The 25,300-nt window shown below is 58.8% G+C and overlaps 2 protein-coding genes across 3 annotated transcripts; both read right to left on the bottom strand.

Annotated features, from left to right (window-relative positions):
• Positions 1 to 8,679: 8,679 nt before the first annotated feature.
• Positions 8,680 to 10,071, bottom strand: LOC128946919 (complexin-3-like). Its single transcript, XM_054290940.1, has 3 exons — positions 9,917 to 10,071; positions 9,205 to 9,292; positions 8,680 to 8,895 (listed from the first exon to the last, which is right to left on the bottom strand). The coding sequence occupies exons 1-3, from the start codon at positions 10,069 to 10,071 to the stop codon at positions 8,680 to 8,682; spliced, it is 459 nt and encodes a 152-aa protein (XP_054146915.1).
• A 799-nt stretch (positions 10,072 to 10,870) lies between these two features.
• Positions 10,871 to 24,985, bottom strand: MATK (megakaryocyte-associated tyrosine kinase). Of its 2 annotated transcripts, XM_054290927.1 has the most exons (14): positions 24,897 to 24,948; positions 24,715 to 24,747; positions 15,227 to 15,283; positions 14,899 to 15,012; positions 14,672 to 14,787; positions 14,144 to 14,363; positions 13,182 to 13,275; positions 13,030 to 13,095; positions 12,793 to 12,892; positions 12,621 to 12,705; positions 12,367 to 12,440; positions 12,063 to 12,258; positions 11,646 to 11,732; positions 10,871 to 11,522 (listed from the first exon to the last, which is right to left on the bottom strand). In XM_054290927.1, the coding sequence occupies exons 3-14, from the start codon at positions 15,233 to 15,235 to the stop codon at positions 11,340 to 11,342; spliced, it is 1,344 nt and encodes a 447-aa protein (XP_054146902.1). In that variant the 5' UTR covers positions 15,236 to 15,283; positions 24,715 to 24,747; positions 24,897 to 24,948; the 3' UTR covers positions 10,871 to 11,339. The 2 variants fall into 2 exon arrangements, with proteins under 2 accessions (XP_054146902.1, XP_054146901.1); XM_054290926.1 differs by lacking the exon at positions 15,227 to 15,283 and having other exon boundaries at positions 24,897 to 24,985.
• Positions 24,986 to 25,300: the final 315 nt, after the last annotated feature.

Genomic DNA, 25,300 nt, shown 5'->3' with positions numbered 1-25,300 from the left:
TCCCCCAGCTAATAACGTTTGGGTGACGCTTATAAGCATTTTCAACCCTCGCAACGTTTCATCTTTAAGCTTTTTATCCGGCATCTGAAATCTTCCTGCAGTATTTGCAGGGGATTAAGGGTCTCTTTCCACCGTGAGGATGTCAGCAGACATGGAAATGGGGCAGAAAACTGTAATCCTGGGGCAAGGAGAAGGCACTGCATTGCCCACACCCGCCGGCAAAGGCTCACCTAATGCCTCAGGGGGAGTGGGGAGGGGAAAGGAGAGTGAGTTCATGCTGGGAGGGGGTAATGAGGGTCCTAGAGGGCAGCGAGCAGGGGCTGGGTGTCGGGTGTTGCCCAGGCTGCACACACAGGGGGTGTGTGTGGGGTGCTGTGTGTGCAGTGGGGCTGTGCACTGTGTGCCTGCAGCAGCTGTGGCTGTGCCTGTACCTGGGCACAGGTACACACACCCTGGGCAGGGCCCAGGGGGGCTCAGGGAGGCTCCCAGTGAGGCACAGGTGTCCAGGGGGAAGGGCTGGGCATGCGATGGAAGGTGTGCAGCAGTGCAGAGCGTGGATGTGCACGTGTGGGGATGGGGGTGTGCAGGGATGGGGCTGTGCAGGGATGGGGCTGTGCAGGGATGGGGGTGTGCAGGGATGGGAGTGTGCGGGGATGGGGCTGTGCAGATATGGGGGTGTGCAGGGATGGGGGTGTGCAGGGATGGGGGTGTGCAGGGATGGGAGTGTGCGGGGATGGGGGTGTGCAGATATGGGGGTGTGCAGATATGGGGGTGTGCAGGGATGGGGATGGGGGTGTGTGGAGATAGGGGTGTGCAGGGATGGGGGTGTGCAGGGATGGGGGTGTGCAGGGTGGTTTGCACCACACAGAAGCAGTGCCAGGGTGCAATGCCTCTGTGCCATGCATGCAGCACATGCTGTGGGGTGTCTGAACTGCTGCACACAGGGCACAGTGTGTGTGCACAGTGCTCATGCAGGGTGTGCACAGCACCGTGGGTGTGCAGGGAGCACAGTGTGTGTGGAGCATGAACAGCCTGTGGGCACAGGAGCTGTGGGCACCCAGTGTGTAGTGTGAGCAGTGTGTGCAGGGTGTGCAGTGTGTGCAGCATGTGCAGCATGTGCAGTGTGTACAGTGTGTATGCAGTGTGTGCAGTGTGTGTGTGCAGCGTATGCAGTGTGTGCAGTGTGTGCAGCATGTGCAGCATGTGCAGTGTGTGTGTGCAGTGTGTGTGTGCAGTGTGTGTGCAGTGTCTGCAGTGTGTGCAGTGTGTGCAGTGTGTGTGCAGTGTGTGCAGTGTGTGCAGTGTGCCCAGTGTGCACAGCGTGTGCAGTGTGTGCAGTATATGCAGTGTGTGCAGGGTGTGTGCGCAGTGTGTGCAGTGTGCACAGTGTGCACAGCGTGTGCAGTGTGTGCAGTGTGTGCAGTGTGTGTGCAGTGTGTGCAGTGTGTGCAGGGTGTGTGTGCAGTGTGTACAGTGTGTGCAGGGTGTGTGCACAGTGTGTGCAGTGTCTGCAGTGTGTGCAGTGTGTGTGCAGTGTGTACAGTGTGTGCAGGGTGTGTGCACAGTGTGTGCAGGGTGTGTGCACAGTGTGCACAGTGTGTGCAGTGTCTGCAGTGTGTGCAGTGTGTGTGCAGTGTGTACAGTGTGTGCAGGGTGTGTGCACAGTGTGTGCAGGGTGTGTGCACAGTGTGTGCAGTGTGTGCAGTGTGTGCAGTGTGTGCAGTGTGCACAGCGTGTGCAGTGTGTGCAGGGTGTGTGCGCAGTGTGTGCAGTGTGTGCAGTGTGTGCAGTGTGTGCAGTGTGCACAGTGTGTGCAGGGGGTGTGTGCAGTGTGTGCAGTGTGTGCAGTGTGTGCAGTGTGTGCAGTGTGCACAGTGTGTGCAGGGGGTGTGTGCAGTGTGTGCAGTGTGTGCAGGGTGTGCAGTGTGTGCAGTGTGCACAGCGTGTGCAGTGTGTGCAGGGTGTGTGCGCAGTGTGTGCAGTGTGTGCAGTGTGCGCAGTGTGTGCAGTGTGTGCAGTGTGTGCAGTGTGTGCAGTGTGCACAGTGTGTGCAGGGGGTGTGTGCAGTGTGTGCAGTGCGCATGGCACAGGCAGCAGAGGCACGTGCAGAGCCTGTGGCACACACCATGCAGTGCAGCACATGCAGTGTGTGCCTGTGTGCGGCAATGTGCAGTGCCTGCCCAGCGTGTGCTGTGTCTGTGCAGTGCAGCCAACACGAGCAGCCTGTGCCTGGTGCTGCTGTGGCTGTGTGCTGTGGGCAGTGTGTGCAGTGCAATCAGTGCATGCCCAGGGGCTGTGTGTGCAGGGTGTGCAGGGAGTGCAGCACAGAGTGTGTGTGCAGGGAGTGCAGGGTGTGTGTGCAGGGTGTGCAGGGAGTGCAGAGTGTGCAGGGTGTGCAGCAGGGTGTGCGTGCCCTTTGGGAGTGCAGCACACGGTGTGTGTGCCTTTGGGCGCTGCAGGCCCACCCTGGCAGGGTGTCTGTAGCCCCAGGGGCTCTGGGTCCAGCCCGGCAGTCTCAGGGGGTCTCAGGGGAGCCCAAAGTCAGGCCAGGGGTGTTGGGTGCTGCACCCTGGGGCGCCCCAAGGCAGCGGTGGTGGGCAGGGGGGCTGGGGGGAGCAGGGGCCCTGTGGTCACTGTGTGAGGATGTTCTGGGACTGGGGGGACAGGGAAGGGATGGGGTCCCCCACTGACATCCTGCTCTCACTTACCTGCTTCTCATTTGCGCAGCTCCACACCTGCAAGGAGAGGAGAGAGGGGTCTGAGCACCCTCCTGGGGTGCAGACCCCCCCCAAGGCACCCAGCACCCCACCAGGATCCCCATCTGCCCTGCCCAGCCATGTCCCACGGTCCCACGGAGCAATGGGGGGAGCCAGAGCTGGAGGGGAGCTGGAAGGAGCTGGGGCAATGGGAATGGGTGAGATGGGCACTGGGGGATGAGTGAGAGAGGCTGGGGGGGCTGGGGATAAGATGGGGCAAGCGGGAGAAGAAGAGGGGCACTGGTGGGGGACAGGGCTAAGGTGCAGAGACAGAGCCCCATGGTTCACCCCCTGGCCCCATCAGAAAGCAACAGAGGCAAAAACTTCCCAGGGAGCAGCAAACCCCGACCTGGGAGCAGAGCTGAGCAGCAGAGCACTGGAGCAGCAGTGACCCAGCAGCAGGGCAGCACCCCCGGACCCTGCGGATGGGGGCCAGGGTGGGACCCCCCCAAATCTGCCTCAGCCTGGCTGGGGGGCACAGAATGTCCCTGAGTGGGGAACGAGGGGGCATCACACACCAGGCTGGGGGGACAGCAGCAACCAAGCACCCCATTTCCCCATCCTCCAGGGACTGGCCTCAGGACTCCCAAGCCTTTGCCACCAGTGTTTTGGGAATCCTGCCTGGAAACAGGCCACCCTGAGCTGGGGCTGGGGGAACTGCTGAACTCTGGCTCCCGAAGAACATCTTCCTGCAGCCTCTGTCATGCTAGCAGCAATTTTTGGGTTTAAGCCCTTAAGCTGCAAAACTGTGCTGGGAACCATAAGGACCCAATACCTCAGGGGAGTCCTTCCCCCCTTCTCCTCAACGCTCCAGCCCATGGTTTTCCTGTGGGGGCTGCTAGCTAGGGGGAGGGAATAGCTGCTGGTAAAGACACCCAAAAAAGCAACAGAAATGACATTGAGCCCTGGTCAAAGTGGGTAAAACCCCTCACTTTAAAACCCCTCACTTCCTGAGCACTGCAAAGCATCGCTGAGGACAGGTGGGCTCCCCTGTCAGCAGGGGATGTGGAAGAGACAGTCCAGGGACAGCCCCACCTTCCCCTGGGACCCCATTCTGTGCCTTTGGGAGCCCACCTGGGTGCCAGGATTTGGCTCCCTGGGCTGGAGCCGCCAGGGATGGGTGGTGGAGCCCGGGTGGCTCCTGGCCCTGGCCCTGTGTGACTCGGGGCGAGTGACACTGGCGGGTGCCCCATCCGCTCCTGAGCCCCCAGGGAATGGTGCCAGCCCCGTCCCCAACACCAACCCCAGGCACACCCTGGGGACACCCACTCCCTTTCTCAGCATCTTCCCTCGGCGCTTTGTCCCGAATTGGAAAAAAACGGCGTTACCTGCTGGGCCCAACTCGGCTTTTCCAGGAGTATTTAACTTTGCTGGTCCCTCCCGGGAACCAAACAAGCGGCTCAACCTCACCAATCTCGCAGCTTTGGCAGCCAAAGTTGCCTCTAGTCTTCTTATTTGTCACAGAACCGCTGTGCTAAGGCTCGGGAGAATCTTTATTTAGTGTTGCAGATGTCACCAAGGCACCGCAGATTGGAAATGAGTCCAAAGGATTAAGACGAGGTTATTAATTGGAGGCCTTCCCCTTTAAGAATGATTGACAGTTACTTTCTGGACAAGTAATTGCTCTAAATGTCCCCCCAGCACGGGTCCGGGGGGGCAGTGGCGGACAAAGCCCCGAACTGCCTTCCCCACTCGGATTGTCTCCCCACAAAGGCGTCCTGCTGGAGTTTGCCGTGTAATCCCCTCATTACGGGCGAGGAGAAAGAATTAGAAACAGGGGGAGCGGAGAAGAAAGGATGGAGGGGGAGGGGGCAGGATTTCCTTGGGCTGCGGAGCCTCTGCCCCAGGGATGGGGTCCGGGGTGGATGCCCCAAGCCTCGGTGGCATGGGGATGCTGCAGAGATGGGTGTTGTGCCCCCTGGACAGGGATGGCGAGCTGGGGGTGGCCCTGTGACAGCGTGGGTGGCCCTGTGGCTCCCATGACGCTGCCTGCAGAGCCCTGCCCGTGTGGGGAGCAGAGACGGGGACAGGTGTGGGGACAGGGATGGGGACCAGGCACGGGGTCCAGCGTGAGGCCCCAGGGTGCGGACACGGCCTGGGGAGCTGCTCTGGGGTCTGGCTGCGGGCCCAGGTGTAGGGACCAGCCATAGAGACCAGGCCCCTGAACAGCCTTGGGGACCTGGTATGAGGATCAGGCAGGGAACACTCACGGGGACCAGAGCAGGGGACCAGGCAGGAGTGTGGGGAGCAGCCATGGGGCAGTGCCCATGGGACCAGGCCTGGGATGATTCATGGACATGGGACTGAGCACTGGGCCCAGGCATGGGAACACCCTGTGGGGACCAGCTGTGGGATCCAGCCAAGGGGACAATCCCTGGGGGTGCCCCATGGGCCCTGGCCTAAGGGGGCGTGGGACAAAGGCCAGGCTGAGGGGCAGGGCCACCATTCTTCTCCTCCGCACTCCCACTGCTGCCCCTGGGCCCCAAGGAACGATGGAAACATCATGGTGGGAGTCCTGGGCTCTGCAGGGGGATGTGCTTGGTGCTGCCCACAGCCCCATCATGTGGGGTGCATTTTGCCCTTTTCTTTCTTTGCTCACTTTTACTTTCTCCCAAAACCATCTTCCTGCCACCTGCAGCCGCCGCCACCCCCGGGCCTGTCTCAGCTTCCTCCCACTCCCTTCCTCCTCGCCACACTTCCCCTTTCGCATGGCAAATGTCACTGTGGGGGTTTTGGACTGTGCCAGGTGCTGCTGGCCCCGGGTCTGTGCCCTCCCCACCAGAGCTGCTCCTGGCGAGACCCTACAGCCCCTCTGTGTCCTGGTGTGGGCCCCGAGGCCACCCCATTGTCCCCCACTGGGGTTGTGAGGCTTTGCCTGCCCTGTCTCACAGCTCTTTGGGGACAGGTGATGTTGTGTTGAGGACAGCACGCCACTACCCTGGGGACAGTGTGCCACCACCGCAGGGACAGGCTGGCACTGCCCTGGGCACGGCAAGGCCACACCCCAGGGATGGCACAACCTGCACAGGCAGGCCCTGCAGCCCCCGGGGGTGAGGGGACACCGCAGGGCCAGCAGCGCTGCAGGAGGGCAGGGGACAGAGGGAGCTGTGGGGACACCCCCGGGCAGGGCCATGTGTGGGGCAGGGCCATGTGTGGGGCAGGGGCATGTGTGGGGCAGGGGTGATGAGTGGGGCAGGGGCATGTGTGGGGCAGGGGTGATGAGTGGGGCAGGGCCATGTGTGGGGCAGGGCCATGTGTGGGGCAGGGGCCATGGGTGGGGCAGGGGCATGTGTGGGGCAGGGCCATGTGTGGGGCAGGGGCATGTGTGGGGCAGGGGCATGTGTGGGGCAGGGCCATGTGTGGGGCAGGGGTGATGGGTGGGGCAGGGGTGATGTTTTGGGCTGGAGTGCAAACTGGAGTGCAAACTCTCCCGATGCCCATGCTGGCCACTGTGCCGAGTGCAGGAGCGTGTGCCCCACACTGGTGGCCCCCAGCAGGTTCCCGGGTGCCCCCCTGGCCCGGGGGTGCGAGGAGGTGCCCAGGGTCCCGGATTGGGTGCAGGGAGGTGCCCAGGGTGCCGGGTTTGGGGTCGGGGGCTGCCCAGGGTCCCAGTTTGGGGTCGGGGGCTGCCCAGGGTGCCGGGTTTGGGGTCGGGGGCTGCCCAGGGTCCCGGTTTGGGGTCAGGGGCTGCCCAGGGTGCCGGGTTTGGGGTCGGGGGCTGCCCAGGGTCCCGGTTTGGGGTCAGGGGCTGCCCAGGGTGCCCGGTTTGGGTGCGGGGGCTGCCCAGCCGCCCGGCCCGGCGCTCTGTGTGCCCTGCCGGCACACACAAGGTGTTGCCTCGCCCGGGGGGAGGCAGCAGGCTGATTTGCCAAATGATTATAATTGCCTTTTAGGAACAGATAGCAAATTGATTTGCTTCCTTGTCCAAGGCCCGTAATCGCTTCATCACTTTAAAATATTAATGCTATACTTCTTTGCTAGTTTCCCAATTACCCTAATTGAAGGCAAATTGGTTAAGAAGGTGCAATGCAGAGTATCAGGGGGTTTAGTTCACTCAAATGACAGTTTTAAACCTCCCTAATCCTATTAGCGCGCAAAGCTGCTAACGCTTAGAGACGCTGCGTCAGCTTACCGGGGCGGTGGGGCCGGGGGCGGGGGTCGGCCCGGGGGGCGGCCGGGGGCCACCGGCCTCACGTGACCAGCTCGGCCGGGGATTTATCACTTTTTTAGTTCATTAAGAGGCCTTTGGCAGGCGGGGAGGCAGCAGGGGTGACCCAAAAGGGTGCTGAGCGGGAGGCAGGTGGCAGCATGGGGAGGGCGGGGGGAGGACGATTAGCCAAGGAGACCTGGCGGAGGGTCCTGACCCGAATCCCAGCTGGCGCTGGGAGTCCCCATGCAGCCCCACTGGGAGCACTGGGAGAGGGCTGCCCGGCAGAGCAGGATGGGACCCTGGTGTGGAACGGGGATGGAGGACTGAGGTGGTGCTGGCAGAGCTCGTTGGGGACCTCAGTGCCACCATCCCAGCAGCTGGCACTTGGTGGCGATGTGGGGTGGGATCAGCGTTGTGCCGGGTGCCACAGCTGCTGCCGGCCTGCCAGGATCCTGGCCAGGGACTGCCGTGGCACAGACGGTCCCATCCCACAGGTGGGGTTTGCGCCTCAAGGGAGATTTCCTGAGTTCTGAAGAAAAGCTGGTGACCGGGGATGAGGATGATGGCAGAGACAGCAGGGATGATGAAGTCAGCAGGGACAGCGGGGCCACCGAACATCCCGAGGCTCCCCGGTGCCAGGCGCAGCCTGTCTCACGCTCCCCGGGATGCTCCGGCAGCCCCTGGGCTGGCACCGGGAGGGGTTCCGGGGGAATGGGCACCCCGTGTGTGCAGGGTGTGCTCCCCGCTCCGTGAGCTCCCGCTCCTGAGCCCTGGCTCTGCCAGCAGCGCTGGGCTCGGGGGCAGCTCCGGGCCCACCTGCGCCGGATCCGGCCGTGGGCAGCCCGGGCAGGGCCGGCCCCGCAGCCTTTCCGGAGCAGATGGCAGCGGCGTGGGGAGGATGGAGGCGGCTCAGCGCGTCCTTCCTTTCATGCACACACAGCGTGATTCCCGGCGGCTCCGGCTCCGGCGGGAGGTGCCGCTGGGGCCAGCGCTGGCCCAACATTTTACACGGGTTCAGCGAGCTTAGTCCTCGGGGACAGGCGACTCAGGAAGATTAGAGCTCGCTAAAATAGGCAGGTATTAGTGATCTCAGCAGCCCCCGGCCTTCCGGCGCGGCCGCATTTAAGCCAGCGCTGCTGCCGAGCGCCCAGGACAGAGCCCGGCGGGGCAGGAGCAGCCGGGCACCCCGGCCCAGCCGAGGGGATGCTCTCGCTGCCCGCGCTGGGGATGCTCCAGCACGGAGTAAATGCTCCACACCCGCTCCGGGGCCGTCTCCAAGGGGCGGCCAGGGGGATCACGGGGTCCCTGTGAGGGCTGCTGCAGAAGGGGGGCAGGACCCAGTGGCCAAGCGTCCCGGGCTGGTTGGTGGCTCAGAGGACATGGGGCAGCCCGGCTCCAGCGCTGTCATCGTGTCCCCTCACCCACCAGGACAGGGACTGTGTGGGTGCGGGACGTGGCAGGACAGGAACGGTGCCGGCAATGCTGTATTTATTGAGCCAAACGGTGCACGGTGCCAGGGCTGGTCAGGGGGGTCACGGTGTCAGGGACCTACCCCATGTGGGGGCTCACACCAGGAGCACCACGAGAGGGACCTGACCACACCCAGGCATTCTGCACCCCTGCACACCCTGGGAAAGCAACTGCGAATGGCTCTGGGGAAGAAAACCCACACCTAACATGGGTATTGGGACCCGTACCCCAAGTGAAGGCACCCAGAGCTCGGCATACCGCGGCTCCCGGGCACAGGGGCTGCCGATGGCTCCTGCAGCGCTGCTACATCAGGGCGCACCTCTCCCGCACCTGCTCCACGCCGCCCAGGGCGCGCTCCCGCAGCGCCGGCAGCTCCACCTGCCGCAGCTTCGCCAGGAAGGCGAACGCCCCGGCGCTGCCATCCTCCTCCTCCTCCTCGCTGTGCACCATGGCTGCCAGCTCCGGCGGCAGCTCCACCGCCCCTCCGGCCACGTGCACCTGGGCGTCGTCCCGCTCGTCCTGGACGCGGGTGGGAGAGGCCGTCGGGTGGGGACAGACGCGGGCCCCCCCCGGCGGAGCGGGGAAAGGGGACAGAGAACGGCCAGTCCCAGGGGGCTGGGGACAGGGCAGGATTGCAGGACTGCCCAGTGCCACACTCGGACGCTGGGTGGACAGTGGGCGGCAGATAGACAGAGACAGTGGCCGTCTGCTGCCCCCTTCAGGAATGCCTCCGGCCCAGGGGAGCTCGGCAGCCGCGGGGCCTGGGGCTGTTTCGGGCGATGTAGGGTCAAGGGGAAGCCCCGGGCCCGCAGACAGGCTGGTTCTTACCTGGGTCAGGTGGTACTTGTCCCGCAGGTGCATCCGCACCGTGGCCCGTTCTGCCTTCCTCTGTGCAAACGCCTTGTCCCGCTCGATCCTGCAGCAGGTGCCACACCATCACCCCCTCCTCACTGAGCCCCCCAGGGCCACCCCCACCCCGGTCACCCTGCTCCTCTTGCAGAGCAGGTCTGGGGCAGGAGGGAGAAGGTCTGAGACCCACAAGAGGGTTAAAGTGGGGATCTGGGAGCAGGAGTCACATCCTGTCCACGCAGCTCAGCACCCAGATTCAGAGGTGGTTGATGAAGGCGCCCATTGCAGGGACTCACTCCTCCTGCAGCCTCTCATCTCCCTGGTGCTGAGCTGCTGGCTTCCCACAGCACCCAGTCCTAGGGAGGTGGGACCTGAATCCAATCCCAAGCTGACCCCCATCCCTGGGCTCCAAGGGTGCTGGACTGGAACCATCCCGGGGCTCTGACACCTGGGGGTTCCCCTTGTCACATGTGGTGCACAAAGGTGCTGTCACAGCCCTGTGCCAGCACCTCCATGGACCCCCCATGCTGTGGGGGACACACGCTGAGGGCACCTGCTCTGCACTGTCTCTCGCCCCAGCTGCCTCCCTGTCCCTGTCCTGTGCCACTCTGGGGAAAACCCACAGAATCAGATCCTGATTCTGGAGTGTTGGGGGACCCTCGTGACCCGCTCAGCCCCGGCAAAGCCTTACTTCTCCTCCAGCAGCTGCCGCTGGTACTCCTCAAACTCCTCGTGGCCCATGGTGCTGGGCAGCGCTGCCGCCTTCTCATCCTTGGGGGCCCCCTTGGCGGACTCGTCCTTGCCCCCCTGGAAGCTCTTCAGGGTGGCCGTGAAGAAGGAGGCCATGGTGGGTGGCGGTGGCAGCTCCTGCCCCGAGGTGCCCACTGGGTCCCAGTGCCCGCAAGGTCAGTGGGCCCAGCCCCAGGGGCACCGCGGATCAGGGGGGGATTAAGGCATTAGGAGGGGAAGGCACAGCCAGGGTGGAAGGACCTTCCCTTTGCTGCACCCAAGGGTGCTTGCAGGGGACAGTGGCAGTGCGGGTGACAGCAGGTGCTGCCTCATCAGAGTGATAGGGAGGTGGAAGGAGTCACTGAACTGCAGCACACACCGGGTCAGGCTGAAATACCCCCAATACATGGGTCCAAAATTGGGTCAGCACCCATGGGGCCATGGCAGGCCCTGGGGAGAGCCCCATGCCGTGGGCACCCAGAACCATGCACTCAGGGGGATTGGGGGTGCAGGAAGTCAGCACGGAGGAGACACAAGAGGATTAGCCGAAAAAACCCAGCCGAGGGTCAGAGGAGTGGCAGCAGATGAGGCGGTGGCGGGGCACACCCACCCTGTGCCCCCGCTAATCCCTGCTCCACTGAGACCGAGATTGCTCGGCAGCCTGCGGGGCCGGGGGCTCCCCGTGCCTGGGGATGTGCCCCGTGCCTGTAATCTATAGGAAAGCAATTCCCATACAGGCTCTGATTAAAGCATAATCCCCTGCTGCACAGAGCCCCAGGGGGAGAGGGGCTGCATGGCGTGGGGGGTTCCAAGGGCCAGAGCTCCTGGCCCCCCCAAAGCCTTTCACTGGGCTTTGTCAGGCCCCAAGTGAGAGATAGGCCTAATTTCACTCCAGAGGCTTAAAGATGCTGTTGAACTAGATTCTTTGGTTTAATCAAAAAGCCCAAATCCATGTGGTTTAGCTGGCTGTGCCAGCATCCCCGTGTGGGGCTGGGCGCTGGGGCAGGGCTGAGTCAGGGTGGGGTCTCATCCCCCAGTGAGTGGAGATGTCCAGTCCTGTCTCCCAGCACTGGGAGTCGCAGCTTGAAGGGACCCCACACACAGCATCTGCTCCTGGGGCTGAACACAGGGCTGTGGGCTTGGCTGCCTTGGGGTCTGTGCTCCCCACTGTCGTGGGCCAGGGCAGATCAATTCCATGGCAACCTTCTCTGGGCTGTGTGGTGGGAAGAAGGACCATGCCGGGATGGAGGGAGGCTGCTGCCCCATCTCCACAGGGAGAGAGCAGCACCACAGGCCTCCCTGTTCCGGGACCCTCTTGCCCTGCCACTCCCAGCCCTGGAGGGTCTAGGGGCTTCAGGTCCTGTGTCCTGGTAGCAGGATGGGGGTTAAATGTCCCTCAGGTGCTTCAGCTCCTTCTGCAGCTTCTCTGTGAGTTTCTTAAAGGACGGGCGCTTGCCTGGCTCCAGCTCCCAGCAGCTCTTCATCAGGGCATAGACGGTGGGCGGGCAGCCCTCGGGGGCGTCCATGCGGTACCCCTGCTCCAGCAGCTCCGTCACCTCCTTCAGTGCCTGCCAGGATGGAGAACCAGCTGGCAACCCCCTTCCCTGCTCTGCTCAGGGAGCAGTGGGATGTCCCTGTCCCGTCAGTGCCAGTGGGGTGTAACCTGTGGTGGTCCCTGGCACAGTGCTCACCAGCTTGGGGTAGGGTGCCCGTCCAAAGGAAAAGGTTTCCCACAGGAGGATCCCGTAGCTCCACACATCCGACTTGGAGGAGAATTTCTGTGGTGGCAGGAGAGGGGAGGCTGAAGCCAGTTGAGGGCTGCGCTGGGTCCCCGTTGCTTCCCGAGGGCAAGACAGAGGACAGTGACTGCCCCCTGCCCCCCTCGGCTCCCCAGGGTGTGAACACCCCCAGTCCCATCATCCTGCCCCAATCCCCACTGCACTGCTCAGGACAGAGGCAGAATTTTGGGAGATGCAGGGCTGGCTGTGCCAGAGGCCACCGTGGGGCAGGGATGGGTCAGTGGGAATGGGAACAAGCAGGGGCAGCCCAAGGGCATGAGATGCTTTGGAAGGACCCCCTGGCCAGCCCTCCCTGTCACTGTCCCTCACATTGTGTTTCAGGGCCTCTGGTGCCGTCCACTTCACAGGGAGCAATGTGGCATCTGCACCCTTGGGGTTGACCCGGGCCAAGCCGAAGTCGCTCACTTTGGCCACGTTCTCCTCGGAGATGAGGATGTTGCGCGCAGCCAGGTCCCGGTGCACCAACTTCTTGGACTCAAGGTAGTCCATGCCTTGAGCCACATCCCTGCCACAATGAAATGAGACAGAGCCATGTCACTGAGGGCTCCCTGGGGCTGCACAGGGACAGGCAGGGCCCTGGGTCCCAGCCCAGCGGAGGAGAAGGGGAACTCACAGAGAGAACAGGAGGAGCTGCTGGGTCGAGACGAGCGCCCGGCCCCGCGTGCGCAGGAAGTTCACCAGGTTGCCCTGACAGAGGAGGATAAAATGAGTCAGGACCAACAGGATGGGGCTGCCAGGAGACTTTGCCTTCTGCAGGTGCTGCAGTGCCTGGCATCTGTGATGACTCAGCCCCTAGGCAGGGATATTGTTCCCAAATCTTAAGCGGTGATGGGTCCCGCTGGCTGAGGAGCAGCCAGGTGCTCTCACCTTGCTCATGAACTCCATGACAATGTAGAGGCCATTGTGCAGGATCACTCCCAGCAAACACACCAGGTTTTTGTGCCGGACCTTCCTGGAATGGAGGGGATCTGAGTCAAGGAGGTGCCTGCTCATCCCAGGCCACAGGCAGGGTGGGGCCACGCCTGCATGGAGCACTCACGTCATGGCAGCTGTTTCAGCGAGGAAGGCCTGGGCGGTCACATCACACTTGATGTTCTTCACAGCCACCCTCTGCCCCAAGTACTCGCCCTGCAGGACATCTGGGAGAGCACGGGAGGGTCAGGCTGAGCCCCACACCTGGCCCCCTGCTCTCCAGGCTGAGCCCCCCGTGCCATGAGATGGGGAGGGGATCAGGCAGTGCCATCTGGGCAACCTCCAGCCCCACCCTCTCACCTACCTCCAAACTCGCCTTGCCCAATGCGCTCTCCCAGTGTGAGGTGCTTCAGGTTCAGCAACCAGCCAGCTGGGCATGGGCACAAGGGCAGGTTAGCAGGGACCACCAGTAGGGCCTTAAAATGCAGACCACAGCCCCCTCCCACCATCCCCTACCTTTGGCCAACTCCTCCTCAGCTGACTTCATCCCAGATTTTGTTTTGGGCTTCACCAGCTTGGTGCAGATGGCTCCCTGCTCCTTCATGTAATGCTGCCAAGGGATGAACAGGTGGAGGTGATGCCAGCTCTTACCCTCAGGGTCGGGGTGTCCAGGGAACAGCTTTGGGATGCTCCACAAGACTGCACCATCACCACCCTTGAGGGCAGCCCACGTCTCAGCCTTGCTCCCCTCCGGGCACAGCCAGAGGAACACCACGATGGACCACAGGGGATGTGGGGTGCTACTGGTGTGGTTGAACCCCTGGCAGGGGCTGCAGCAGCTGAGGGCAGTTGGCAGAGGCGATGGGAGAGGAAGCAGCCAGACAGGATGGGGCCGGATGGGATGGGACAGGACAACCTTCAGAGTTTTAAAGTGGGGCCAAGGCAGCTAAGAAGGGAAAGGAGCCACCCAAAAGTTGTGTCTAAAAGGAAAACACAAGAGTGCAACTCCCTGGAGAGGAGACAGGGTGAGGGAAGGATCACCAGGAAAAACTCACTGGAGGGGCAACAGCTCACACAGCAGCCTGGGAGCCCTGTGGGGTCAGCAGGTGAGAGGGGCTTTGAGGGGAAGGAGACGCAGCAAAACGCCTCCAAGTCCAGGGGAGGCAGAGGCCACCAGGCTCTTCCTGCTATGTGAAGCACTGAATAAGCAGGGATAGGGGTAAAATGCGGCCTTTGTCTGGGGACTGTGACTGCAGCTGGCACAGCTGGTTTGCAGAGACATCCTCGGGATATCCCAGATCTGCCCACTGCACTCCAAACTGAGTGGGAACCACGAGCCTTTGAAGGGGATGGAGAATTACACCAGGTAAAACACCAGTGAAACCACACAGAACAGGACAAGGACCTGCCTCTGTGAGAGCCCATGAGGTCCTTGCCCTGCTCTGGCACTGGTGGGACCCTCTGCCCGGGGGTCTCACCTCAATCATGTCAATGAGGTTGGAGAAGTACTGCTGGCTGTCGATGCTGAGCGTGTTCTCCTCGTGCACCACGCGGTAGTGGATCACCTCCTTGCCAAAGCTCACGCACAGCACGTAGTCCCCGGGGTGCCGCACAGACTCACGCACCAGGAACAGCCCGTCCTCGGGGGGCTGCAGCTCCTGCACCGCCTCCAGCCCCGAGATCTTCCCGTGGAACCAGCTGAGGGCAGGGGCGTTGGAGAGGGGGCTGAGCCAGGGGCAGCAGCGAGATGGGGAAAGCAGAGCCCCTGCCAAAGCTGCACAGACCCTACTGCATGAAACCCCCCTCCACGGGGCTGGCACAATTAGGGGTCCTTTAAGCCAGGTACTGGCCCCAGCAAATCCCTCCATGGCCAGGGCATGGCCACAGGATGTTCTGTCCCCAGCTGCGCCCCCAAACCATGGATGGGGGAACACGCTGGATTCATCTGCTGCCGCAGCTCGCAGGGGCTCAGCGGGGTCCCCCCCAGTCACCCCGGCTGTACTCACGGCATCAGGCTGAGCTTGGGGTCGGCGCGGATGGCCCCGCGCTCCCGCAGGGCGCTGGCCGCCAGCAGCCCCTCCTGGCCCGTCTCGTTGTGCCGGGCGCGGTACCAGCCTTTGCCCTGCGGACGAGAGGGTCTCAGGGCAGGGCAAGGAAGGGCGGATCCCTCTGGGGAGGGAGGGACTGGCTCTGGCAGCTGAGCAGAGCGTCCCCGGGCAGCCGCAGGTCTCACCTCCACGGCCTCGATGATGGTGACCATGTCCCCCTTGCGGAAAGCCAGCTCCCGGGGCTTGGGCTTGCTGTGGTCATGCTTGGTGACACACTGCGTGCCGGGGGGCCAGTGCTTCTGCAAGGACAAACAGTGTCGGTGGGGACAGCGAGAGCTGGACCCCTCTGCTTCCCCCCGGCACCAGGGCCAGCCCCAAGGACCCTCTGAAACCCTGGCTGGGGACCAGGGGCGCTGGGCACGAGCCCTCCTCCACCCCAGTTCGGTCCTGGGGGCACCGCAGGGTCCCCGGTGTCAGCTGGCACTGCTGGTGTCCCTGTGCTGCCCCGCTCACCCCAGACATGGCCAACCGTCAGCGCATCAGGGACTCCCTGTCCTCTCCTGCTGCCACCTGCAGAAGAAACCAAAGGGGCTGTGGAGGGACAGGCTGAGCTGGCTTGGCCCAGGTCACGGCTGCTGTCCCACAGACTCCCCTGGCCAGTGCAGCTCCTGTCCCTCACAAAGCCTTGCACCACGGGATGGAGGAGAAGGCTGCAAGCTCTGCCTGTGCCAGCTGTGTCCTGGGGACACTCCTGCCCCACACACGGACGGGAGCAGGACCAGCACTCCTGCTCTCTGCCACCAAGGAGCGGCCCCAGCTCTCAGCAGCTCTGCTGGCACAGCAGGAGCCCAGCCCCACAGCTGTGTGGGAGTGATGTGGTTTTACCAGGAACTTGCTTTTTCACCTCCTCTTTCAGGAGCCCCGAGTCACCAGGGGCAGCAGCCGTGGCCCTGCTGACGTGGAGAGCAGCAGGGCTGGTGCGGGGGCTGCCTGGCACTGGGGACACAGGCCAGGCTGGGCTGAGGTGGGACTGTCACATGCACCGGCTGTGGGATCATTGCACAATGTCCCTGTGCTGCCCTGACACCAGCTGGTCATGCTGGGATGCATATGACAGCTTTGCAATTTAAAATTGTGGGTCTTTTCCTCCTTCATCCTCACTGTCACCTCCTTGGGAGGATCATAGAATCAGGGAATGGTGTGGTTTGGGAGGGCCCTTAAAACCCATCTAATTCAACTCCCTGCCATGGCAGGGACACCTCCCACTGTCCCAGGTCACTCCCAGTCCTGCCCAGCCTGGCCTTGGGCACTGCCAGGGATCCAGGGGCAGCCCCAGCTGCTCTGGGCACCCTGTGCCAGGGCCTGCCCACCCTGCCAGGGAACAATTCCTGATTCCCAATCTCCCACCCAGCCCTGCCCTGTGGCAGTGGGAGCCATTCCCTGTGTCCTGTCCCTGCAGGCCTTGTCCCCAGTCCCTCTGCAGCTCTCCTGGAGCCCCTTCAGGCCCCAAAAGGGGCTCTGAGCTCTCCCTGGAGCCTTTTCTTCTCCCAGCCTGGCTGCAGAGCAGAGGGGCTCCAGCACTTGGAGCACATTTGTGGCCTCCTCTGGCCTGGCTGCAGCAGCTCCATGTCTTTCTTCTGCTGGGGTCTCAGAGCTGGAGGCAGCTCTGCAGCTGGGGTCGAATCAGAGCAGAGCAGAGGGGCAGAATCCCCCCTGCCCTGCTGCCCACGCTGTGGGATGAGCTCCTTGGAGCAGAGATGACTTTGCTCTTTGGAAGGTGACTCACAATCACTGCTCTGCATCACTGCTGTAAACTCCTCTCTGTGGCAGTGTGGATCTAAGGACTGTCTGATCCTGCCAGCCCATATCCACAACAACAAAACAGGGACAATTATAGCTGCTACAAGATTAGCACTGGAAGGCAGCAGTTTTGTCTCTGGCAGAAGCCATCCCCTCGCCTTGCAGCCCATCCATGGCACACGGGTTGTCTTGGTGAAGTTGGGGCTGCACAGGCAGCCACTGTGAGCTGCTCCCCAGCTGCACACCAGAGGCTGCTGTGACTGGTGCAGCTCAGGTCACTTCCAGGGTGCTGAGGACCTCATGAACACAGAGCTTCAGCACAGAGTCTGCTCCATTCCCCTGCCAAGGTCCATCCTGTCCAAGGAGGGCTGTGCTGGCTGAGCCAGGAGGGCTGATGGCAGTTCTGACTCTCCTTCATTTTCTGCTGCTCAAGGACAGAAATTTTGGGTGAAAAGCAGCAGCTGTTTGGTCAGACCTGCCCCCATGTGCAGACAGCAGTTGGTGCTGGGAAGGGACAGATCCTCCACTCGAGTACCAAAGGGAAGAGCTTCTCCTCTGCCCAGCTGGCCCTGGGGCTCAGGGTGATGGACACACACCCCCAATGGACACCTGCTGCCAGCAGAGCCTGGACACCAGCCAGAGCCTCACCCAGGCACCAGCAGGGACAGCAGTGAATCACCTCCCTCCTGGTGACACTCACATGCCTGCTCCTAAAGCAGCTCTTTGTTCCTGGAGGTGTTTGGTCCATGAGATTCCCATCACTGGAATGAATGCTCCCACAAGCAGAGTGTGGCGGCAGAAAGCCTGACAGGAGATACTTGCTCCCTTCTTTGTTTTGGGGCTGCTCTGTACTTTTATGAATTGGTAAACCTGAGTAATTGCAATGAGGTTGAGAAGCACAGAAGGGTAGTGGGGGTTGGTAAAGCTGTCCCAACCCTGGACTGGAGAGCTCAAGCTTATTCCCAGTGCACAGAGTTACCCCAGGCGAGGAGGTGCCAGAGCTGAGACAGGAGGGCCCCGGCTGCGATGGAGCCGCGCTGGACTCTCCCTCCAGCAGCACTGGTGTCACTGGGACAGAGGGCAGCTGCAGCTCCCCCGCTGGAAAACGGGGGACACCCGGGCATTCCCCCCTGCCCACCAGGCTCAGCACCGTGCCCATCCCTCCCTGTGCCCCAGGGGACAGCAGGACAGAACCCTCGGCTGCCCTCAGCGCCCCTCGGGCCTGGCTCTTACCTCAGCGGTGCCCATGAGGGGCCGGGGACAGCGGGGCCAGGGAAGCTCACAGCTGAGCCTGGGCTGGGATCCCTGAGCTCCTGGGCAGTCTCTGTCCTACACAGAGCCGAGCACTACGTGCGGGAGCAGCTCCCAGGCAGAGCTGGGGCCGATTTCCTGATTTCTCTGCTGCCGAGGCTGTGATGCAGCGCCCGGGCGGTCCCTGCACTGGCGCCGCCTGCGCCCTCAAACCTCCATCAGAAATGAGTCATTATTTGACAACACTGAGAGCAACTTCTGCCCTTTGAGGGCACAGTTACACACCCTCCCTCGCAGGGAACTGGAGCTCACCAGATCCTGTTCCCTGTGGCTCTGGGGGGGAATCGGTTTCCCCCTGCAAACAGGGACAGCTGCTGTCACCACTGCTGGCCTGGCCAGAGCAGTGACAATGGAGTGGCTGCCTCTGGTGGCAACAGCTCTCCAGGGGAACCGAGTCCCAGGGGAGGACGAGCTGGGACCAGGGATCCCCAGGCGTAATCTTGTCTCAACACCGACTCTGTGAGCCTCAGAGCAGGCTGATCCAGGCCACCCTTCGCTGTTCTTCTGGGGGTGACAATCCAGAGGCACCACGGGTTGGGACAGGCAATGGCACAGAAAGCTTTAAATGAGTGCTGCTGTCAAAGAGAAGCAGCTTATCTGTATCCTGCAGCATCCACACGAGTGGGGAGGGAATAACCACCTCTGCAGCCCATCATCCCAGCCACAAAACCAGACACCAGTTCTGCACTAATGTTCAGCATTTCCAATATTCTGAGCAAAATGGTGAAAAAGAAGAAAATGCAGTTGTAGGCAAACACCAGATTCATTCAGGAGTCTTGGGATCTTTTTGGGTGTACTTAAAAAAAATTAATGAAATGGTGTTTAAGCCTTCAGAAAACATTGGCAATTCAAGGGCAAAGGCAGCGTAGAAGAAAACTAATCCAAGTAGCAGGTACTTTCAGATCCTGGTTATATTTTTCCGTACACAAACAACTTCCCCAAGCCATTCAAGCCAGACTGTTCATAGGATTCTTGGGCCGTGTTTCCCCAAGAGCACTCCTTGCATTATTCCCTGTATTTGTAGGGATGGATCCTTAGAAACCTGGTCTGTTCAGGCTGGAGAATTACACGAGTTCATCCTTACAGCTCTGTGCTGAACTCCCAGGATCTGCACCAGGCTCCCTGCGACAAACAGAAATGTTCTGTGGTTTTGGGTTTTGCCACATCCGGCCGTTGTTACAGACACGACCACGGCCGAGGAACTCGGCGCCACGCACAGGGAGCCACTCCCTCAGAGGTACTAAATGGGCTTTTCCCATCCTGCTGCACAGCCAGCAGAGATTCCCACGTGCTTCTGCCTGAGCTGGTGTCTCCTTTCCATCGTGGTGCATGCCACCCAGCCAGAGCCTGAGCTTTTAACTCAGCATTGCCTTCTCCCTTCTCCGGGGCAGCAGAGGCACTGCCCGGCTCCGTGGATGCAGCTGGACCCATGTGCCTCCCAAAGCTACAGAGCCAAAACCTTGGGACTGTGCAGCCCTTCCCAACTCACTGAGTAAATGGGAATGGGATGGGAACATTTATCTCGCGTTCTAGGCTGAGGCTTTGCCTACTCACCCGTTTTGCTCCTGACATCTTGCATTTGGGCCAGGGAGAGCGAGGCTCAACATCCTACAGAGCAAATTACCGAGCAGTGCCATTCCTGGCAAAATCCAAGTTATCCAAAGGAGCAGAGTTTGGAGGTGGAGAGATGGGCAACAATATTCATCAGGAACAGCACACATTTTGTACAAAAAAACCCATCTCCCATCAGCTCAGCAGGATCTGGGCATTAGCAATCCCAAATCCAGGCTCTCTTTTGGCAACTCAACCCCTTTCAGTCCTCTTGGACAATACCATTGGATTCAACAGAAATGTACCTTCCAGCCTGAGGAGTCTGCCCTGCATTTCATTTTCTGGTTCCCTTCAAAAAGGGAACCACAAAATGGAAATAAGTCATAAAAGCAGACATGTCTTTGACATCCAATCTCCAGCATTTAAAGGAACATCACTGAGTTCAAACATGCTTTATCACAGCAAAGATTTATGTTTCCACCCAGAAACAAAGAATCACAGAATTGCAGAATGATTGGTGTTGGAACAGACTGTGAATAGCATCCCTTTCTAAATCCCTGCCCTGGCTATCCATGTGAGCTCCAAGCCCTGCCCAGCCTGGCCTCGGGCACTGCCAGGGATCCAGGGGCAGCCACAGCTGCTCTGGGCACCCTGTGCCAGGGCCTGTCCACCCTCACAGGGAACAATTCCTGATTCCCAATCTCCCACCCAGCCCTGCCCTGTGGCAGTGGGAGCCATTCCCTGTGTCCTGTCCCTGCAGGCCTTGTCCCCAGTCCCTCTGCAGCTCTCCTGGAGCCCCTTCAGGCCCCAAAAGGGGCTCTGAGGTGTCCCTGGAGCCTTCTCCTGTCCAGGTGAGCAGGCCCAGCTGTGCCAGGCTGGCTCCAGAGCAGAGGGGCTCCAGCGCTTGGAGCACATTTGTGGCCTCCTCTGGCCTGGCTCCAGCAGCTCCACATCCTCCTGGTGTTGAGGGCACAGAGTGAAGGCAGCTCTGTAGGTAATTGTTGGTTCATTTGCAGAGAGGATCATTTGAAAGCCTCTTTCACCCTGAATAAGCTTCAGGTGGTGCCTTAAGCTCCCCCTTCTGTGAGGGGCTGTGTCCAGCACTGGTTCAGGTACTTTTGTACACCTCATCTCCCTCTCTGCATCGCCAGCAGCCACTCTGCTGCCTCCAGGAGCGATTCCCTCTGTCCCCAGCAGCCCATGGAACAGGGCTGACACAAGAGGTATTTTCCCTAATCCTGTGCAGAGCAAATAACAATGCCCAAATCTCTGCCCCAGCATGAAAGCAGAGCCTGGGCATGCTCAAGGGACAAGTGGAAGATGCTCAGGTGCAGCTGAACACCGGAGCTGGTGACATCCAGCCCCCATGTCAGGGCAGCTGTTTCATGGGGCACACCAGGCCCTGGCTGCAGTGTCTGTGCTGGGGGTTGTGTGCAGCACACAGAGGCTTGTCCCACATTTGGTTGTTTTTTTCAGCCAGCTGTGCCACTTACCCTGAGTGGGGACTGCTCCATCAGTTAAAATTTTCAGTATCTGGCATCATAACTTGATCCCATTACTAGCAGCACTTGTGGCAGTATCCCATGGCCTTACTTCCTAATTTCTAATGAGGAAATATTTTTGCAGCAGATTAACATTTTCATCTTCTTTTGATCTGACTTAGGTCAGGATAGAAAGTGCTCAGGATATTTTAACACTTCCTGATCTTTCTGGTTTACCACTAACAGGGGATGATAACTGGATGGCAGAGCAAAGATCACAATCAAGGCATGAGGTTATGGCAGCACTGAGTGCACAGGGGACAGCCCCAGCTCCAGCAGAGCTCAGGACATGCTGCACTGGGATGGTTCACACAGTGCTCATGTAGTGATGGGACAACAGGGAAAGGCTTTAAACTGAACGAGGGCGGGTTTTGATGGGATATAGGAAGAAATATTTTTGGTTATAAGGGTGTTGAGGCTCTGGCACAGAGTGCCAAGAGCAGCTGTGGCTGCCCCTGGATCCCAAGGCCAGGTTGGACAGGGCTTGGATCACCCTGGGACAGTGGAAGGTGTCCCTGTCCAGGGGGTGGAACTGGATGAGCTTTAAGGTCCCTTCCAGCCCAGCCATTTTGGGATTCTGATTCTACAAAACAATGCATCTATGTAAACATCCACGAAAGCTTTGAAATACACCCCTCTCCAATACATTTTTGTATGGCCTATGACCTTTATCCCAGAATATCTAAACAGAATCTTCTTTACACCCCTAGAAATGTACTTAAAGAAAAAACAGCCTCATTTCACAATAAACAATGCAGAAACAATGTTTTTCAGTAAGTTCTAAAAAGCCATGCAAAATACTCCAAAAAGCCTGAAGGAAGTGAAGAGTGATTTGAAACAGAACTTTAAATGAAGAATCACTGAATTCCACAATGGTTTGGGTTGGGAGTGACCCTTAAAGATGATTCAGTCCCACCCCCTGCCATGGGCAGGGACACCTTCCACTGTCCCAGGTCACTGCAAGCCCCCGTCCAGCCTGGCCTTGGGCACTGCCAGGGATCCAGGGGCAGCCCCAGCTGCTCTGGGCACCCTGTGCCAGGGCCTGTCCACCCTCACAGGGAACAATTCCTGATTCCCAATCTCCCACCCAGCCCTGCCCTGTGGCAGTGGGAGCCATTCCCTGTGTCCTGTCCCTGCAGGCCTTGTCCCCAGTCCCTCTGCAGCTCTCCTGGAGCCCCTTCAGGCCCCAAAAGGGGCTCTGAGGTGTCCCTGGAGACTTCTCCTGTCCAGGTGAGCACCCCCAGCTCTGCCAGTCTTTAACAAATACATGAAGCTGAAGTCTGTGGCAATTCTCTTGCTGCCTGCTGGTGTCACACCCAAGAACCCAAGTGTCCAGCTCTGGTTCTCTCCATTGCACTCCTTTTTCAGGCACCACTATGACAGCGCCAAAGCTGTGTTACAGCTCGGCCAGCTTTGTTCCAAACCACTGAGAAGGAAATGTCTCCATGTCTGCACCTTGCTGTACAAACAGCACCCAGCCAGCTCCTGGAGCCCAGGATTCCTGCTCCAGAGGATGGGGGGAAAACCCTAAACCCACACAGCAAAACCTGGCAGCTTCAGGCACTTCAGGCCAGAGGGCAGAAATCTAAAGTGACAAAATGTTTGAAGGATACACATGATACCAGAGTGTGTGTGGGATTTCTTTCTTTTTTTTTTTTTTTCTTTATTATATCTCTCTATATGTTTTGCTGTGGGAAGAGTTTCTTCTAGAGCAAAGAGTGGGAGGGAAGGAAACATAACAGAAGGAAAGGAACTGTTGCTACAGGCAACTCAACTCTTACACAACGCTGCAATTTCTGTAATGGTTATGGAATCACAGAGTCATTAAGGTGGGAAAAGACCTCGAGGATCATCAGGCACAACCACCAGCCCAGCACCACCCCCATGCTCATCACTAACCCATGTATGTCCCCAGGTGCCCCAGCCACGCTTCCAGGTGTGGTGACTCCAGCTCTGCCCAGGGCAGCCTGTGCCACTGCCTGACCACATTTCCATCAAGCTTTCCCCTAGATCCAACCCAGACCTCCCCTGCTGCAATTTCAGGCTCTTTCCTCTTGTCCTGTCATTTGTTGTACAATTTTGGAGAATTGTAGTACAACAAAACTACCTGCAATGGGCTATTTAAAATGCAAGATATCAGATTAAGCCAGGACTTATTACAGGTAAAAATTGCAATCATATGAGCATAATTTCATACGTGCAATATGATTACTGTGCAGCATTTCTTGTTTGTAATTTTTTCTATCACCTTCACCCTCTGCTCTTCTACCTCTCTTCTTTTTACTGTGTGCATCAAATGTATTCTTTTAAGATTTCAGGTGCCCTGATTATATTTTTTTTCCCCTCAAAACTATCAGTTTTAAACCATGCCAGGAGAAGAAGGAGATAAAATGGTAACAACTCAACTGAAATGAAGGCAGCTATATGGAGGAAATACACAGAAATCTGCAGTTCTTCCCACACACCATGGAAGATGGAATTCTAAGTTATTTAGAAGTTCATCACTATCACTACACCATACACAGAAATTAAGCTTATATTGCAAAACCTCACCTAAAGCTACAGTCGCCAGTGCTGTTGAAAATATGAAACCAAGAATCTGGTGTCCAAGCTGAAGCCTTCTTCATCAGCCTTCTGCCCTGAGTCACAGAGGTTTCAGGCAAGACTGGCCACTGCAATTTTAATTTAATCTCAAACTGGGTTCCCTTTCATCATATTTAACATGAGCAACTGTAGGATTTTAATGTTTCCTTATTTGATATTGATCAAGAAAGCCAATGCTCTCATTGCACAGTCAAGAAAATTGCAACTGTTAATGAAAAAGAAGTAATTACATGTAAATGACATTTCCTGCTGCATCAAACCTAGAACAACTAAGCAAACAGGATGGGAGAGGGCTTGAGTCATGCACTGTACAATTTTATGTGCTACAATAAATTCTTTGGTTTTCCACATAGGCAATAAAGAATGGGACAGAGGAGTCAATGGCACATAGAATCACTGAGCACATGTAGCACTTCACTCACAGACAGGAGGACTCTCCTTTGGTGGGACATCCCAACCTCCCACTGTCAGTGTGGAGAAGCAAATGAACCAGGACCCTCCTGCAGGGCTTGGCATGGAGCTCAGGGCAAGGTTCTGCCCCCCGAGGCTGCTGGGCACTGCCCAGGCTGCCCAGGCAATGGTGCCAAGGCTGCCAGAGCTGCAGGAGCTCCCAGGGGTGCTCAGGGTGGGGGTGTTGGGGTGGCTGTGCAGGGACAGGGCTGGGATCAATGATCCCTGAGGGTCCCTTCCAGCTCAGGATTTTCTATGGTTCTGTGCTCCTCTCACTTTGATGAGTCCCTTCACTTAAATCTGAGCAACATCAACAGAATTTCTGGAGTTATTAATGATAGAAGTATAATAAGGTAGTCCACATCTCTCGGTAGTTTAAAAGTGTTAATTGCAGTGAGAATCTTCAGTATCCCACTGTCAGGGACATTCAGCAAACTGGTATTAACTGCACTTCTCTGCCTGTGCATCATTTCATTACAGAGTCACTGAATCCCAGAATGATTTGGGTTGGGGGGGACCTTAAAACCCATCCCACCCCTGCCATGGCAGGGACACTTTCTACCATCCCAGGCTGCTCCCAGCCCTGTCCAGCCTGGCCTTGGGCACTGCCAGGGATCCAGGGGCAGCCCCAGCTGCTCTGGGCACCCTGTGCCAGGGCCTGCCCACCCTCACAGAGAAGAATTTCTTCTTCTTCTACAGGAAAGAGTTCCTGGCAGCTTACAGTCTCTAAAGCATCCAGCTTACCTTCCTAACAGGGATCTTGCAGTCCAGATTCATCTGTCAATGCGAGAGATGAGAAAGGAAACCCATCAGAAAAATGAATATATTGCAGTCAGGTTTTTAACAGCCAACATCAGCAGGCAAAGAATTAAAAACATTAAAAACTATTTAAAAACTGTTTAAATAATTCTGAAATCTTGCTTTACCTGAAGTAAGAAGATGTGAGAGGCTGATCAACTGAGCTTTAGATTCTCTGGAATGAGCCCACAGTTACAGCATCTGAGACTTCCCTTAAAAGCTTTTCTATAAATAACAACTGTGAGTGTTCCGAAAAGCAACATGAGCTTTGTAGAAGTCAAGTGGGAGTGCCTGGGGCTGGAAATACAGTTCTGAAAAATCCATAGAATCACAGAATCCCAGAATGGTTTGTGTTGGAAGGGATCTTAAAGCTCATCTTATTCCACACCTGTGGGCAGGAACACCTTCCACTGTCCCAGGCTGCTCCCAGCCCTGCCCAGCCTGGCCTTGGGCACTGCCAGGGATCCAGGGGCAGCCCCAGCTGCTCTGGGCACCCTGTGCCAGGGTCTGCCCACCCTGCCAGGGAACAATT

This window comes from Melozone crissalis, unplaced genomic scaffold (genome assembly GCF_028551555.1).
Source record: "Melozone crissalis strain CALT ecotype California unplaced genomic scaffold, PUWL_Pcris_2 ptg000088l_1, whole genome shotgun sequence".
Classification (NCBI taxonomy): Eukaryota; Metazoa; Chordata; class Aves; order Passeriformes; family Passerellidae; genus Melozone; species Melozone crissalis.
This window is presented reverse-complemented; position numbering and strand designations above follow the sequence as displayed.